Source organism: Microtus oregoni, unplaced genomic scaffold (assembly GCF_018167655.1).
Source record: "Microtus oregoni isolate MIOR12 unplaced genomic scaffold, Mior012 000002F_ref0000024, whole genome shotgun sequence".
Lineage (NCBI taxonomy): Eukaryota > Metazoa > Chordata > Mammalia > Rodentia > Cricetidae > Microtus > Microtus oregoni.
This window is the reverse complement of record NW_024543061.1, coordinates 64662635-64680354: the sequence shown is the minus strand read 5'-3', so window position 1 is coordinate 64680354 and position 17720 is coordinate 64662635. Positions and strand designations below refer to the sequence as shown.

General features: G+C 46.1%; 2 protein-coding genes across 17 annotated transcripts in view; both read right to left on the bottom strand.

Moving 5' to 3' along the window:
* Positions 1-326: 326 nt before the first annotated feature.
* Positions 327-9331, bottom strand: Ing4 (inhibitor of growth family member 4). 5 transcript variants are annotated; one of them, XR_005973551.1, is made up of 8 exons: positions 9158-9331; positions 5377-5448; positions 2285-2451; positions 1997-2111; positions 1734-1842; positions 1372-1410; positions 1062-1123; positions 327-947 (listed from the first exon to the last, which is right to left on the bottom strand). XR_005973551.1 is itself a non-coding variant. In XM_041643814.1 (8 exons), exons 1-8 carry the CDS (start codon positions 9192-9194, stop codon positions 908-910), a joined length of 741 nt encoding a protein of 246 aa, XP_041499748.1. In that variant the 5' UTR covers positions 9195-9269; the 3' UTR covers positions 327-907. The 5 variants fall into 5 exon arrangements, 4 of the variants coding, with proteins under 4 accessions (XP_041499748.1, XP_041499732.1, XP_041499759.1 ...); XM_041643814.1 differs by having other exon boundaries at positions 1372-1519; positions 2006-2111; positions 9158-9269; XM_041643798.1 differs by having other exon boundaries at positions 1372-1519; positions 9158-9263.
* A 1823-nt stretch (positions 9332-11154) lies between these two features.
* The window catches only part of Znf384 (zinc finger protein 384), a 32756-nt gene continuing 26190 nt past the window's right edge, over positions 11155-17720 (bottom strand). For 6 of the 12 annotated variants that reach the window (XM_041637610.1, XM_041637583.1, XM_041637601.1 and 3 more), the window contains 4 exons: positions 16994-17176; positions 15495-15573; positions 13167-13325; positions 11155-12672 (listed from right to left, as the gene is read on the bottom strand). In XM_041637610.1, coding sequence (XP_041493544.1) covers positions 12304-12672; positions 13167-13325; positions 15495-15573; positions 16994-17176 — 790 coding nt within the window. In that variant the 3' untranslated portion in view covers positions 11155-12303. The remainder of the gene's footprint in view (positions 12673-13166; positions 13326-15494; positions 15574-16993; positions 17177-17720) is intronic. The other 6 variants (XM_041637626.1, XM_041637632.1, XM_041637641.1 and 3 more) reach the window with 3 other exon arrangements.

Here is a 17720-nt window from a genome sequence, read left to right as displayed (position 1 = left end):
GGGATGGGGAGAAAATACTAGTTTTATATTTATTTGTACTTAAAAGAAATCAAGCTAACACTATCACAGCACACATGTGTAACGCAAATACATGATTTATTGGAATCAGGTGAAAAGTGTTTCACGGAGAGCATAATTACAAAGTTCTGAGTCCCCCGATGCAGGTGGAGAAGCTGTGGGCACCACAGGACAAGTACCATTTTGGGTTTCATGTCTTGTCCTGCTTCTGGCAAGCCATCCTCCTGCCTCTCATCCAATCCAGAGGATGCAAAAAGAAAGCTTATCACATGTAGGGAAATCGTTTCTACAATAAACACAGCAGGCTAGCATGGAGAGCTTTTATTTACCTACCCCAATTCCTTTTACATGTGAGTTATCTGTTCCACCTTGGCCCGCTCCCATTCAAAGTCAGGAGAAATCCCCGGGTCACATAGGAAGGGGCAATCACTCAACTAGGGCAGAGCCCAAATGATCTAGAAGATCCCTCACCAAAGAAGTTTATCCTACCGAGCCCCGGGAGGGGAAGGGAAGGAAGGTTTAGGAGACCAGAAGAGCGCCCCACTCCACTGCCCCAGTCCTTAAATACAAAGCAAGGGGAATGAAGAGGACCCTCCCTCTGAAATACAGCACCAACCTCACCACGGAGGCAAAAGGACAGCGAGTGGGATTACTTCCCTCTGAAGGAGAGAGTGGAAGGAGAGCACATACCGTTAGTGGCTGTGGCACCCTCCCTACCGGGGTTTGGATGCAGCCTCAGCACCAGGAGTGGGGAGGGGGGAGAAGGGATGACGGTACTGCACTGTCGACATCTCCCTGGACCCCCAGAGCCCCAGAAGAGGCGATCCTCTCTGTCACTAGCCCGGGTCAGGGGGATTCGGAAGAAATCTGGGATGGAATCCAAGGAAACCTATTTCTTCTTTCGTTCTTGGGAGCAGCGTGGGCAAAACCTAAAGAGCGACAAAGAAGAGCAGGGCAAGCCAAAAGTAAGTGAAGCCTGTGTGCGCTCTTTTGCTCAGCTCTGGGACAGTCTGTCCAGCTCCTGCCACGGCTCTGTGACTTACCATTTCCCTCGAGGCTTGGTTGTCAGTCCCACACAGGCGAAGTGGAACCACTCGATGGAACACTGGAAAAGGCAGATGGAACACAGCGGTCAAGGGCCTGAGCAGGGTGGAGGAGAGAGGAGCCACCTGCAGACTCCTAAGAGGAGCCCTTCATTCCAGCCTTCTGGAAACTTCCCGCAAGTCTCAAGGCAGCCCAGTCCAACCACTGTTCCATTCTGCAGTGCCTCTCTCCAATGGAATCACCTCCTCCTATTTCCGCCCTCACGCCCCTCCGAGCTCCTCCCCCAATCCTGAGGCAAATGGTTCTCACATCTGGGTTGTCACAGCCAATCATCTCTCCATAGGAGACCTGGTGACAAAGGCAATATGTGGGTTCGTTGGGATCCACAGGCATATCCAACACATCAGAGGGGTGGACACTGCCAAAGGTCACTGAGGGCATCCCATACTCAGGGCTTCTGCGTGCCAAGAGGAAGACAAATGTCACCTGCAGGAAGGGAAGCTACAACCTGAGCTCTGAGGTGGCAGGAGATCATGGTGAAGCAAATGGCATATGCCGTCTTCTCCATCCAGCAGACACCAAAGTGACATACAGAGTTACTGGCACAGAAGACAGGGAAGGTGGCAAGAGGCAGTACCGGCTGGGAGGTGGGTGTGCTCTGGTATACTCACGTGCGCACAAGTTTTAACTTCTTCTGGGCAGCCTTGGGGGCTTCTTCGTCTGAGTTTTTCCCTTTGGAACGGGCACGGGCAGCTTTTTTCTCCTTTTGAGTCCGGCCTTCTAGGAAGAAAGGGTAAGCCAGAAGGCAGAGACAAAGAGATAGGTTAAGTCCTCTTTGTTCTGTTCCAGGTGGTGCTGCTCCGTCATAGCTGAAGTTGGCCTCTTCTCCCTCCGAGTCCTTGCCCGCATCTCACAGCCCCGCCCCCCTCCTCACTCTTTTTGCCTTTGCTAGAAGAGCTGTCATAGTCACTTGACTCGATCTGTTTCTCTTTCAGATCAGCCTCAAAGCGGGCCAGGTCTGTGTCCAGCCGCCGAATGTGTTTGTCCACCTACGGGGGAGGGAGAAGGGGAGAGGTACAAGGCTGGTTCCAGGGAAAGGAAACAGCTAAGGCAGACTGATGAATCTCCCAGACCCCAAACCGATCCCAACACGGCTGCAGGAGGGGTCTACGGCCTGAGGATTAGATGGGAGAGAGGTGGGAAGCCATGAACAGGGCCATACCATCTCATAGGTCTGCATGGCCAGCTGCACCTTGTCATCACCAAATTCCTTGCACTTGCCATAGGCCTCCTGGATCTGTCTGAGAAGGGCCAATTTTTCCTCGGAGCTCAGGCTGCGGGCGCTACTCATATATTCAGTGGCCAACTTGTCAATTTCAGCCTTCAGGTCTACAACAGAGACAGAGGCCTGGGTCACAATGGCCCCTGGTGCCTAGATGAAACATATGTCTTCCTCTTGTTCTTTGGACCTTTTACATTGGCCATCAAAACCTTCCAAATGAATGTACTGAACGTTCACAGGTAGCGTGCCTTGTATTCAGGAAATGCAACACTGAAATTATTTGAACCATTTTAGGTTTGAGACAGCGTCAGTATGCAGCTCAGACTGGCCTTGAACTTGGGATATCCTCTTGCCTCTGATTCCCTAGCACTGCCAGAACAAACATGTGCCACCGTGTCTGGCTGAGACTGTCTTAAGGTGACTTCGAGGTGCAGAAAACATGGCTGCCAGAGATGGAACTGAGACTACCGAAAGGCACTGTGGGATTCTCAGCCGTGTACGTGTTAACATGAAGCGCATTTCTGAGGATGGTTCACAATGCTTCTTTGCAGGCTTGCTTGCTGCTTGCCTCCCGAGTTTGGTTCCAAAGGCCACCTTGTTTCTTGTCTTAACCACATCCCCCAAAGACCTGACTGGGCCGGTCACTTACTGGTGCTGTGGCCTCCAGAGTTCTCTCTCTCTGACATAGGATCTTGCCCAGGTTGGCCTCGAATTTATGATCGTCCTGCCTAAGCCGCCATAGTGCTGGGTCTGAAATTTTAACATCAGGTCCTAATTCCTCCAAGAAATGCCGCTTCTGCATCCTTACCACCTTACTTTTTTTTCTCCTTTTTTGAGTACCAAGTCTCATTCTGTAGCTCAAGATGTCTTGGAATGTACTATGTAGTCCAAGCTGGTCTCAAACAAAAGCAAATCCTCCTGCCTCAGCCTCCTGAATATTGAGATTACAGGTCTGAGCCACCGTATCCAGCTTGCTCATCTTACTTTGCTCATCAGGCCTTACCACCTTACTTTTTTTTCTCCTTTTTTGAGTACCAAGTCTCATTCTGTAGCTCAAGATGTCTTGGAATGTACTATGTAGTCCAAGCTGGTCTCAAACAAAAGCAAATCCTCCTGCCTCAGCCTCCTGAATATTGAGATTACAGGTCTGAGCCACCGTATCCAGCTTGCTCATCTTACTTTGCTCATCAGGTGTAACTTATAATTCTTGTCATTATTTTTCTGTTTGTTCATCTTAGATATTGCTCGAAACACCTTAATTCTAGAGGGCTGGTGACATCCCAGAACACGGGCTTGAAGGTGTCTACTCCCTACCCTTAGGTAGGGCTCATACAAATATCAGTGGGAAGAGGCAGAAGGCTGTACACAGTGCAGCCCCAGACAACGGGGAGCATCTGGGAACATGCTATGCTCACACTTCACTGTACTCCAGGCCCTTAGAAGAAGTGGGAAAAGCATACAATTCCATAATCTCCAGCTGGTCTCTGAGCATGGACTCAAGAATAAGAATTTCAATACAAGGAAATCCAGCTGATTCTCAGCTTCTGGCAGGCAGTTGTCAGTGGCAGATGTCCAGGATGTTAAGTAATAGTCACTTTTCATGAAAACACTTAGCCAGAGCAACTTAAGACATGGCTTCACATATCCTAGCCCGTTACGTCTTTGAACATGGCTACATAGAATGGAATGTGAGACTTAACACATTCTGCAGTAGGTACGGGGGCCCCTTCAACACGAACCTTAAATCTAGAGCAGACCAACCTGAGCACTGCCTTCCTTAGGCTCCAAATGGAAAACTCAGTGTAGCCAAATCTGCTCCACATCCAAGGCCTGAGATAATATCTAACGCATCTATGAGTGGAAGAATACGGTACAGAGCTCCTGATGGTAACTGATGCCTTTTGTTTTCTTTCTCTTGCTTTCATATTATTGGCTAGTTTATTTATTTATTCATTCATGCATTCAGAGAAAAGGTCTCATGTAGCCCAGGCAACCTTAAACTGGGTGTGTACCTGAGAAGAATGACCTTAAGATTTTTTGTTTGTTGTTTTCCCGAGACAGGGTTTTCTGTAGCTTTGGAGCTTGTAGTGGAACTTGTTTTTGTAGACCAGGCTGGCCTCGAACTCACAGAGATCCCCCTGCCTCTGCCTCTTGAGTGCTGGGATTAAAGGATTGCGCCACCACTGCTCAGCTAGATTTTCCCCTCCAAAACAAGGTCTCACTATGTAGTCCTAGCTGGCCTGGTACTGGAATTCAGTATGGAGACCAGGCTGGTCTTGAACTCACAAAGATCTACCTGCCTGTGCTACTATGCCTGGCTCTTCCTTTTTCTCTTAAGAGCTTCTCACAAAGTTCCTTTCAACCAATATGAACTGTAGTCTGAAGCCCTGTGTGTTTTATGATATCATGAAAATGCAGTGAGCCATAACTTGTGTTTATCATGCACAGGTAACACAAATGGTAAACATGCTAGGGCTGGTGTCTTGAATTCTTGAGGAAGTACAAAAATGTAACATCTCTGAACCTTATTTACATATTTATTTTCTCTGCACAATTTGTATGTGCACAATGGCTTACAGGTGGTGGTCAACTATGTGGGTCCTGGGATAGGAGCTGGGCTGCCAGGCTTGGCAGCAAACACCTTTCTGTGCTGAGCTGTCTTGTCAGCTCAGCGTCTCTAACTTCTTGAAACATTGTGCCAATACTCCATCTGATGTAGAAAAGCAGAAATGAGAGGACCATTATCGTCTTTCAACAATTCCATAAAAGACAGGTTAGGAGCACTGGCTGCTCTTGTAGAGGACCTGGGTTCAGTTCCCACCACCCACATGGTGGCTTATAACTATCGTTAACTCCAGTTCCAGGATAGCTGATACTGTCTTCTGACCTCGTTGTGTACCAGGAACATACATATAGGCAGAACAAACTCTCTCTTTCTCAAGTCCCAGTCCTCCAGACTGCAGCAGGTGGTAAGGTAAGAGAAAGCAGGAAAAGCAATGATGACCAACAAGAGCCTGTTACTCTATACATACCCTCCGTCCTCTGGTCTAGGTCTCTCATGAGCTGAAAGTTTCTCTGTAATTCAAACGGGAGGTTTTCAATACCTGCAAAGACAGAGAAATACAGTTTCTAGACTACACAGGTCTTGGGAAGTGCTCTACCACTGAGTTATATCCCTGGCCCTAGAGCTCCTTTTAAAATAAAGTTTAAGCTGGAAGTGGCAGGAAACAGACGAAGTAGGAACTCAAGTCAGCCTCAGCCACATAGGGAATTTGAAGTCAGTCTGGGTTACGTATGATATTGTCTGGTTTTTTTTTTTTTCGAGACAGCCCTTAGCTATCTTGGAATTCACTGTGTAGACCAGGCTGGCCTCAAACTCACAGAAGTCCAACTACGTCTGCCTCCTGAGTGCTAGGGTTAAAGGTATGAGCCACCACACCTGGCTTAAGATACTGTTTTAAAAGACAAACCAAAATAGGACAAGTAACAAAATAAACAATAGACAAAAGTAAAGTTCAGGGGCTGGAGGGATGCTCAGTGGGTAAGAGCACCACTGGCTGTTCTTCCGGAGGACCAGAGTTTGGTTTGCAGCATCCATGTTTACAAGTGCCTATGATTTCAGCTCTGGGGGGGGGGGGAAGACAGTGCTTCTGGCTTACAAGGTTATGTGCATTTACGTGTGTACACAAAGACAACACCCACACAGATGCATATTTAAAAATTATGCATTTTTCCCTCATTTGAAACTGGATTTTTTTTCTTTTGGTGACAGGGTCTCTGTAGCCTAGGCCGGCCTCAAACTTGTCTAGCAGGCCAGGATGACCAACAGTGAATTTCTGATTCTTTGTCTATCTACCTTCCAAGTGTCCTGTGTCAATATGCCAGGCTTACAGTGTTGGGGGTCAAACCCAGGGTCTCCTGCACGTGAGGTAGGCACATCCCAGCCCTGATATGATGGACTTACTTATGAGGGATTCCTTTGCCCTTTCTCAAAAGAGAAGACTTGCCTCTCTTTTTCAATACCTTCTCTCTGTATAGCCACCCCATGCCCTTCATCTTTGGGGACATTCTACACACCAGTTTTCCCTTTGTCTTCAGTTTCTGCCTCCATCTTCTTTGCCCTCGGCGTTCGAGAGCGACCCTAGCTCCTTTGGCACTCGTCATGCACACTGCCTTCCAGGAACTCCTCGTGGCTTGTGCCCTGCACTTCCTCCCTGGCTTATCTCACTCGGTCACACTCCCTCTGCTTGCTCTGCTCTGGCTTCCACAGTGCCTCACCTTCCCTCGAGCTCCCCGAGAGCTCACCTACTCAGTTTCTGCTTATTCTTCAAAGTTCAGCCCAGAACCCGACTTACCCAGACTCTGATAGGCTGTCAAGGTAGTCTAGCGAATACTTTTAGTAGTTATTCAACCATAATTAAATAAAATAGGGACTCCGTGTCTGTCTCCCTAACCTTCCAGGACTGCAGCAAGTTTTAATTTCCCTCATGTTTAGAACTGTCATGTATATAAAGTGCCCAGCAAGATACTTGAAGAAAATAATAAAATACATTATTAGCCAAGCCTCCCCATAGAAGCAAAATCTCTTCCTATTACTTTACCTCATTCTTTCCCTTTTGGTGGTGGTGAATACTGAACCTCAAACCCAGGGGCTTGTACTGGCTAGGCAAGTGTTCTACTGTTAGATTTTTTTTTTTTTTTAAGGGATGGTCTCATTATGTAGCCTTGGCTGGCCTAGATCTCACTATATAGAACAGGCTGGTCTCAAAGTCTGAGAGCTTCCAAAATGCTGGGATTAAAAACACGTGCCACAGCCGGGCGGTGGTGGCGCACGCCTTTAATCCCAGCACTTGGGAGGCAGAGGCAGGCGGAACTTTGTGAGTTCAAGGCCAGCCTGGTCTACAAGAGCTAGTTCCAGGACAGGCTCCAAAACCACAGAGAAACCTTGTCTCAAAAAACCAAAAAAAAAATAAATAAATAAATGAAAACATGCCACCACACCCACCCACACTTTTAAAGTGTTTCCATGAAGCCAACTCAAACTTTAAAAATGTTTCTACTATCTAATCTACATGGGAAGTAGAAAAAGACAAGATTTCCTGAGTAAATTGGGAGCATGGGGACCTTGGGAGAGGGTTGAAGAGAAGGGGAGAGGCAGGGAGGGGAGCAGAGAAAAATGTAGAGCTCAATAAGAATCAAAAAAAATTAAAAGTTTCTACTAAGTCAGGCATGGTGTCACATGCTAATAATCTTAGCACTGGGAAGATGGAAAGAGGACCTGGAGTTCAAGGTCATCCTCAGCTATGTCTCAAATTTGAGGTCAACCTGGGCGACATTAGACACTGGAAAAACAACAAAAAGGTTTTGAGACAGGGTTTCCTCTGTAGCTTTGAGGCCTGTCCTGGAACTAGCTCTTGTAGACCAGGCTGGCCTCGAACTCACAGAGATCGGCCCGCCTCTGCCTCCCGAATGCTGGGATTAAAGGCTTGTGCCACCACTGCCTCGCTCAAAAAGGTGCTTCTACTGTCTGAACTTCTCCAGTCGGCCGACATCAAGTCACGAGGATTACTTTAAGTCACCAACAGATTGCCAAATCAAACGACCCTTCTTTTGTCTTCTTCTAAAGAAAATCTGAGGCAGCTGGTACTATCTTTTCATTCAAGTGACTTACTTCCTCCTAGTATTGCAAATATTAAATCATAGACCTTCTGGTAACACTGGTCTTGTATCCTTTAAATACTGTTTTCTTGAGATTTTGTTTCTCTTAGTTCCTCACTGTCTTTTCCCTGAATAATCTTTGTCATAGACTTTATGCCTATGTCTAAGGCAAAAAATAAATACATTGTTATGACGCCTGAATCGCCTACCCTGCTGATATGGTTTATCTTATTTTCCAAGCAGAACAATTTACCTTGATTTTTTCTAGTCTCTTAATCACGAAGTCATTCAATCAATCTCGTCATGTTTAATATCTATTTATTTATTTATTTTTTGTTTTTCGAGACAGGGTTTCTCTGTGGTTTTGGAGCCTGTCCTGGAACTAGCTCTTGTAGACCAGGCTGGTCTTGAACTCACAGAGATCCGCCTGCCTCTGCCTCCCGAGTGCTGGGATTAAAGGCGTGCGCCACCACCGCCCGGCCATGTTTAATATCTAAAACTTTATGGCTTGCATTTCTGACTTGGACTGTTACCATAAACTGATCAGTTACTTTCCTTTATTAAAAATACTCTATTTTAAGCTTCAAACATCTTAGTTTTGCATAAAAGACTGTTTAATCCACTTCCAGTTTATTTCTCACTTTCCAGTCTCTCAACACACACTTCATTTTATGAGAACTGGATTTTGTTCAAGTAAAGCACTCCAGTTTAATAACTCAAGCGGTCGTTTCACTCCGTCCACCTTAGTTTCATGAGAAGCCACTGTGGAGACATAATGACTGAAGGAGACAAGCTGTTCCAAATGGTAGCGAATGACAATGGCCCCGCACAACTTGGGAGGAAAATAAATCTATCCCGAGGCCAGGGACCCTCAAGAACAGAATCAGAAAATACTTTCCCTGCTACCCCTAATCCTTCAAAACACAGTTCTGAGCCTACCGGACAGCCCAGCCCTTCCCTCGTCTACAGCATTAGCGAGGCCTCTATTGCCACTCCCCCGCCCCCTCCTTCTTCACCCTCGAATAAATCCTCCCACGGAAACCTTTCCCAACTGTGAGCTTCAGGCCACTAGGACCTCAAAGCCATAGACTCTGTCAACCCGGACCCCCCACACCACTCTGTGACCCATGATCCCCTTCTTCAGTCAGATCTTACTGTCCAGATAATGTTCCAAATACATCCCAGCAGCCATCTTGAAGCAAAACAAAGCAACTTCCGATCCGCCCCGGAAGTGACTAAAACAAGACAGGCACTAGATCCATTCTCAGATTACAGCCTTTCCGTATTTAAAAGAACTTCCGCCCTTACTAAAATATTGCCCCAGAGACATCCGCCCGACAATGAACGGTTGCCCACAACGAGGCTGCTTTAGCCTGCTTCCGCCCTTAAGACGCCCGCACGTTACGCACAGGTATGACATCACGCGAGGTCGCCATTTTGCATTCCCTAGCAAACTTTTCTCCCCTTCAAATGAGCATGTTTGATAAATGGGGAAGAAACAGCTATCTAGAATTATATTCTATAAACACCCCCTTTCAGCCAGTAGGGAACCTAGCTATTTTGCTTTGCTTATTTTGAATTTGGTAATCAAAGCTGAAGCAGGTATGATCTGAGGCAAATACTTTCTTCCGAAGTTGTCAGGCTTTGTAAAGGATTTCCTTATGTAGCCCTGGCCATCTTCAAACTCAGGTATCTGCCTGTCTCTCTGCCTCGCGAATGCTGGGATTAAAGGCATTTGCCACCACACCTAGCTAAGGTTCCTGTTTTATATACTCAACGTACTTTTACATAGAACACAACACGCACTGGTTTTGCAGTTGTGCTGTTAACGGGAGAACCCACGTTTTTGTTTTGTATTTTATGTATGATGTTAACATGATTCTGAAAGAACTGGGTCATTAAGTTTTATGACAGCTAGACCACCTAGACGTCACCCATCCCCTTGTTAAAACTAGCATCCATTGTACAAAAGCCAGAGCTTGGCAGGCTGCTACCTTAGGGAAACAAACTCAAATCCCATAATGTAATAGTGGCAATATATTCTTCAAGAATCTATCTTGTTCATGCATCTTTCACAGTAATTACACCACACAGCTTTTTTTTTTTTAGGATAAAATTTTAGCTTCCTTAGAGCAAATATGTAAAAAAAAAAAAAATGGTGGCTCACTACCGAGCAGATGCTAACGCACAGGAGTAGGATGTGGACTCCATTCTAATTACAAGAGCATGCTGTTGGGATAACTGAAGCTCTGCCCACTCCTCTCTATACAGTGAGTAGCAGTAGGCAACATTATCACTGGGTGGGACTGGGAATGGACATTCACCTACAAAGGTACTTATTCCCATTCTTGTGATGAAAACAGGGCTGACAGAGACTCAGCAGTCAGCGAGAGAAGGAAAAGCATCAAGAAGCTAAGCAACAATGGCAAGCTGAGAACTGTCCTAGAGGTCTAGTCACAAGCTGAGTCAACTCCCTTTTCCACAGCACTAGGTAGACTGTGGGTCAGTTCTCAGGTCTGAGAACTTCTGTCAACTTTCTCAGTACTGTATCAGACTTAATCTTCATGAAGCCGTCTTGGAAATTAGGCCGAATCCTTTCATGGTGGACTGTGAGGAGCCTTGGTCATGCTCTGTCCAGTACAACTGTCTTCCACTGTGAGGTGAGCACGATAACCACCGTGTTATAGAAGCTCACTGCATTTTGCATTCTCTTCAGTCCTAAGCCCAGTAGCTGGCTATGGTTTCCTTCACTGGAAACCTCTGGTCTTAGGCACTGCAGTCTAATAACACATACGTGTGTGTACACATGCCCAGTAGAATTTGGACAATAGGGAAGGCACAATTAGTGCAGGTCCTTTGAAGAGGCCATACTTCCCCCACCCCACCCCTTTTTTTGATGGTGTGGAGGACAAAGGGTAAGGAATATAAGCTGTTTTGTTAAACAAAACCTTGCTCTCACATATGTAGGCAATGCAATCCCGATGGCAGAATTTATACACAAATGTTCCTAAACCTAAAATGGCTGGAGAGTCACATGGAGGCTTATCATACAAGCATTCACTCTTCACACATTCGTTTCCATCCTTAATACTGTCCTAGTATCTCCCCAAACAGTCTTTTCCCATGCTAGCTTACATCAGTAGCTCACTGCTCTCATCCTTAAACATGAATTTATTTCTATACAATGTTCTAAAAACACCCCTTAGTTTGTACATAAGATTTTTTTCATTTTTAAATTGCTTTATAACAACTGTATAATTCCTGATTATTTTAACTTTCTTTTCTCTGAAATCTGCCGTGATTAAAAAAATTAAAAGGTAAAAGAAAATCAAAATGCCATGGCCAGAGGACAAAGTGGAGAAAAATAAGACAAAAATAAAACATCAATATGAAAATTCTCAGAGATAATGCATTTATAAACACAGAAATGGTTACAACAAAGATGGCCGTGATGAGCAGGTATATATATATATACTTATATATATATATATATATTTATATATAAATCCATGTCCGGCATCTGACCGTGGCACCTAGGGAGCTAAGTCCAGTCCTTGTATGTGCCCTGACTTCTCCCTTCTCTGCAATACCCTGGCTGGGGTTTTACAAAGAACATAGCTCCCATAGCTCCTTGGACTGGTGTGGTGAGGCAAAGTATATAGGCCCTTGGTTGGCAGAGAAGGAGGCTGCAAGGAAAAACATTACCCACACTCTTATAACCACCCTTGGTCACCTGGAGAGTCTCTGGCACCTTGGTGACCATGTATTGCCTACTGGCCTCCTTACAAATAAAAAGGTAGTCACCACCCAATATGAAGTGAGACCATGTAAGGGAAAGAAAATGGCTCACAGGGGTCAGGCCACGTGCAAAACCTGTTCTTTTACAGGTAAGCGTAGAACGGAAGGTTGGTTGCATTTAGAGCTTCCTTCTGTATTATCTGGGAGGACCAGCCGCTAGCCTTCTATCGGCCCCAACTTTGAGGATGAGAAGAGAGGAAGGTAAGTGCCCACACTGGACAAGATGTGAGGCCAGAGCAGATCCTCTCTCAAGCACCAACCCCCAGTCTTAAAGCTCTGCTTGGATGGGGCTGTTGGGTAACACTATCAGCTCAGGATCCCTTTGTCAATCAGGAGCAGCTGAGATTAAGGATGGTTATCTTGCGAAGGAAGCCATGCCTGAGGACCAAGGAGCTGGAGACAGGACTTGTCAAGGAAGAAGAGAACTTTCCCACCAAGAGGAGTTGACAAAGGAGGGACCAGAACTACTTCTCCCTCTTTCCAGTGGATGGCAGTAAGGATCTCTAAGAGCTGGCCAGGTGCTCCACCTGGATGGTGCTGGTGGTGACGGTGAGGCAGATGTCTTTATGATGCTCTGCCGTCTTATAGGGGGTCAGGTCAAAGGAACACTGGGGTGGAGGGTTCGGGTTGCTGTCCCCACCACCCCCACCCTGGGGAGCTCCCCCAGGTGACTGGAAGTGTGGTGGTTGTGGTGGTGGAGGCTGTTGTTGCTGCTGCTGCTGCTGCTGTGATGCCTGGGAAGCCTGGGCCTGAGCCTGAGCCTGAGCCTGGGCCTGGGCCTGGGCCACTGCTGCTGCTGCTGCCGCCGCTTGCACTTGTTGCTGAAGATCAGGAGGGTTGTGTTTGCGCATGTGTTTCATAAGATATGTTTCCTGAGAAAGACAGCAAAAAGAAGTTAAAATGAAAGGAAGGGAAAGACATGAATGGCAACTACCACCATGCACCCTCACTGTCATGTCTATAAAGGGATGTTCTGGAGCCTGACCCTCACTGTCATGTCTATAAAGGGATGCTCTGGAGCCGGACCCTCACTGTCATGCCTATAAAGGGATGCTTTAAAGCTGGACCTTTAAAAATCACCATGGACACCGAGCTGGTAGAGAAAGTTATTTTTCTCAAAGGTCTCCTTAGTAAAGCCATTTGATAATCTTGTTCTAGAATCTCATAAAAAATATCTGAAACCTTTTTTCATCACAAAACCTTGCCTTATGTGTCTAGAATAAAGAATCACTGCTTATGGTGCTAATTATCTCTAAATACTGACTCTAATAAGTGAGAGCAGGGGCAAGCACATGTGGAGCTATTCACAAAAGATTTCCATCAAAAAGGGACTCAGACATGGGAAGAGAAAATACCAAGCACTTACTGATGTGTATGCCCGACTACAGATTGTGCAGGTATACACCTTGGCGTGCTTCACCGTATGTGTAGATAAGTGAGCCTCTAGTGAGGCTGCATCTGTGTACGCTCGGTGACAATTGTGGCACTTGAAGGGTTTGTCTTTGTTGTGCTGCCTTCTGTGAGACTGCAAACAAATGAGAGAAACCAAAATGAATACTGTTCCTTCCTTGGCCTTTATGGAGAGAGAGCCCTGAGGTAAGCACAGGATATCCTAGCTTCCCGTTCTAGAAGGCAGTAGAGCTGCTTTGAGTGAAACTGCCAAGAGAGGAGCTGTATCTCACAAGGCATACAACCAAGGTTCTAAAAGTTACAGTGACTTACACCTACCTGGTCTCCCTCTTCCAGTGGCTCTTAAAGTGAGGTTTGGGATTCCCCAACCCTTTACAGGGCCTCACAGAATAAAAATTCTTCAAAATAATAAGACAAGGACCGAGGAGAAGGGTCAGCAGGTGGAGCGTTTGCTGTGCATTAAGAACCCTGCTTGAGATCCTAAGTATCCACGGAAGGGCTGGATGTGATGGGGTGCTGTGCAGGGGCAGGAATGAGGTTCCCAAAGGTTTACTGGTCTAGGCAACTATGGTGAAGTCTAGCTGTGGTAAAGCACAGTCTCAAGAAGGTACAGACCCTCAGGTGTTACCTATGCTCATGCACAAATAACCATGACATATCTACACAAGTAAAATACAAGCGTTTGCCTTTGCACTCTTGTTCTTTCATATTATAGACTATCAGATGAAAGAACATGTTCACTTTTAGCCAAGCAACAGATTGAAACTTGCAAAAATCCTGGGCATAACAGCACATACCTACAATCCTAGCACTTAAAAGGCTGAAGAGTTAGGATGGGAGGTCCCAACGCCAGCCTGAGTTACACAACACACCATTTAAGTATAAAAAAATCAGGTGGGTCCCAGCACTCGGGAGGCAGAGGCAGGCGGATCTCTGTGGGTTCGAGACCAGCCTGGTCTACAGAGCTAGTTCCAGGACAGGCTCCAAAGCCACAGAGAAACCCTGTCTTGAAAAACCAAAAAAAAAAAAAAAAAAAAAAAAAAAAAAATCAGGTGGGTGGTGGTGGCACACGTCTTTAATCCCAGCATTTGGGAGGCAGAGGCAGGTTAATCTCTGTGGATTTGAGAGCAGCCTGGTCTACAGAGTGAATTCCAGGAGAGGCTCTAAAGCTACACAGAGATACCCTGTCTTAAAAAACTAAAACCAAACCAAAACCAAAAACAAACAAGAAAAATCACAAGGGTTGGGTATGTTGCTCAGTGGTAGAGGTGCTTGCTTAGAGTGGGCTGTGGAAAAGAAAACTGTAAAATGTGAAATAATACCATTTTCCCATTAAGTTCCTTTAGTGGGATTTGGGAATAATTGTTTTCTATTAATGCTAACATGTAATTGGTTTATATATTGTGATTGCTTTTTTGTTTTCTGAGAGGTTTTCATGGAGCTCAGGTTGTCACTGGATTTTAAACATTTTTATGGGCATATTTGTAGAGACGCCTGGGCAGTCAGAGGGCACTGGGTTCCTGGAGTTGGAGTTATATGTTGTAGAACAATCCTCTTGTACAGTATGAATATGTATTACTCTCAATGGCTAGTAAAAGCTGATTGGCCAACAGACAGGCAAAAAGTATAGGCTTGGTGATCAATTGAGGATACAGGAAGAGAGAAGAGTGGAGTTAGAGAGCCAATGGGGGATAGAGAAGTAATGAACAAGCCCCTAGGTTTTCAAAAAATTTCTGGGTGTATGTTCAGGTGTACATGCATGTGGAGGCCAGTGATAACTTTGGAATCATTACTCAGGAGCCACCCACCTTGTTTTCTCAGAGATGGTCTCTCATTGGTCTGGGGCTAGCCAATTTGGTTAAGTTGGCTGTTTGGAGAGCTCCAAAGAGCTGCCTTTGTCCACTTTCCCAGTGCTGGGATAACAAGCACATACCAAAACTACTAGTTTCTGTTTTTTGAAAGTAGGTTCTAGGGATCAATTTCACACCTTCATGTTTGTGGCAAGCACTTTATTATCTGTTGGGGAGCTAACTTCCCAACCCTTTTATTTTTTTTTTTTTTAAATTGAGACACTATTATTAAGTTGCCAGAACTGATCTGAACACATTTTGTACCATAGGCAGGCTTTGAACTTTGGATACTCTGCCTTTGCCTTCCAAACAGCTGGGATCAAAGGCTAGCAGGCCCAGCTTCATCTCAGTAATTTTAAAGAGAATTTAGTTCTCCGCCAAATGTCAGTCCCAAGTCTTAAACCCAAGGTCGTATGTGGAAACCAGATACTCACCTGTAGATTGGAGAGTTGTGTAAAGGCCTTCTCACAGCCTGGGTGTGCACATTTGTACGGCCTATCACCGGTGTGGATTCTGCACAGAAGAGAGTAAGGACGTCAGCAAAGGTCACAAAGACCAGCTCCGCACCAGACCACAGGCTCTTCAGGTTTGCCTCCTGAGGAACCTGCATGAGGCACTAGCTTTAGCTCCTCTGACCTGGAGTGGTTTTAGAGCCTGATTTCTGGTTATTGCCTGTAGCACTCAGCTCAAGGAGAGCCTCATTGTGCTGGTAGAAGAGCGACTGAGGCCTCAGCATCTAGGACACAGGTCATGATTTGGTACATATATCTGCTCCTATAGTAACCATCCCGTGGTGAATATTCAGAAATAAAAAGTAACTACAATTGTAAGAAAAAAGAAAAATACACAACATTTCCTCCTTGGTCCCCACCCTACAGACAGAAACAGTCCCTTCAACCTTGAGCATCATAGTCAGAGATAGTTCTGAAATCAAAGGACAGGTTATAATGACTGTTGAAAGTAGAAGAGACATTAGTGGAAACTCATGGAAATTCCTAGGGATTCCCCCACCTCTCCTACCCCCCTGCAATCTAAGCCCCTAATGACAGGAAATCCTGAAGTTAGAATCACTCTAACCTCTTCCCCAATACCACAGGACCCTATATTTACTAAGACAAGCCCAGATGTGAGGATGCACCAATTGTTTCTTTTCAAGGACTTCAGAACTGTCTCTACGATCAAAGTCTCAAATATACGATGACAGCAAGCTCCTCAAGGCTGTGTCTGACTACTTTTGGGTAAGAACATCACATTCACAAGAAGCAGGGTGAAGATAGCCAACTGCCAGGAGTCTGGACTCCACTTCGTCTTGAGACATCACTGAAGGAAACCGTCAGCTCTTCGAGTGTCAGACCCCCTTCTCCTTAGAGACTCCGTATTGATGGATTCGATGCAAGCATCCTATTTATGAAGCAGGAGCTTCTTTAGTCTGTTCCCAGTTCTTGTTGAATGTTTAGTTCAGTTTCCCTTTGTGCTCTACTCTTGGCAGCCCTTAGAATCTTGCTTGTTGCTGTTGAGTGTATCCAGGCCGATGCCAACTTAAATCTGATCATATCTCCCACTCATAACTGGTGTCTTGAGGCTAGAGGTAGGTCTTCTAAAACCAAATGTCTCTGTTTCAGCACCAAAGAAGAAATCTGGTAAGATGTGTGCTTGGTATTTTCAGGGAGAAAAGTGAAGGAAATCGTCTTCTTTGTTTTGAGTTTCTCTCTGTCTTTAATCAATCAAGAAATACAATCACTGTGTCTTTTTGATAGAGTTCGTGCTCCAGAAAGGCTCTCTTGGCATCCACTTCTTTTCTGTTGCGGTCACATTCTCCTCCAGCCAGGTCTCACTCCCGCCCCCCCGCATGCGGGTGGTTGTATGTGTCCGGGGCGGGGGTGGGGAGGGCATGCCAGCGGGGCGGGATCAGTAGCCCGCCCCTCTCCCTTACCGTGTGTGCTGCTGGAGGTGGGAGAGCTGGCGGAAGGCCTTCTGGCAGTAGGAACAGTTGTAGGGCTTGGCCCCCGAGTGGATACGGAGGTGTTGAGCCAGGTAGGAGGTGTTGGCGAAGGTCTTGGAGCAGTGTGGGCACTTGTGGGGCTTGATGGTCTCCGTGTGCATCTTGGAGTGGATCCTGCCGGAGAGGAGAGGAGGGAAGGGGGGAGGAGGAAGCAGTTCGACACCATGGGCTCAGCGCTCTGCTGGGTGAAATGATGTTGCTTGACGGATGAGAGCACCCCCTCCTCCCTCCTCCCAATAAAGCTCCGGCTGGAGAGGCTAATGAAGAGGACACCCACGTCTAGGTTGTTGCTGACTGCAAGTCGGTGGCTAGAATGGCAGTGAGATGATGAAGAGCTGCAACCCACGGCTCTCGGTAACCTTACAGTATTCGGTCTTGTCAACCCTCGGCCTTTTCCTAAGGCTGCACACTCACCACAGTTACCCTGTTTCCAAATAGCAATTTGAACATAGGCCAATACCGCCTGTTCCCCTGGACCTGAAGTTGAATGCACACCATGGCTCTGAACTGAAGCATATAGTAAAAGCAGGGTCTGCTCTGTAGAGGATTTCCAAACAGACACAGAGAGAAACCACAAAAATTGTTCCAGAGTTGGGGACTGGAAATAACAATTTTCAAGGCCCCCCCACTGCTAGGATACAGTTTAATTTTCAGACAG

Excerpts from the sequence above, each read along its gene's own strand:
- Ing4 (XM_041643798.1), bottom strand. The coding sequence starts at position 9,194 with ATGGCTGCTGGGATGTATTTGGAACATTATCTGGACA. Across the intron at positions 2,452-5,376 it reads CCTAGACCAGAGGACGGAGG|ACCTGAAGGCTGAAATTGAC; the intron begins GTATGTATAGAG and ends TCTCTGTTGTAG. Across the intron at positions 948-1,061 it reads ACCAAGCCTCGAGGGAAATG|GTTTTGCCCACGCTGCTCCC; the intron begins GTAAGTCACAGA and ends GTCGCTCTTTAG.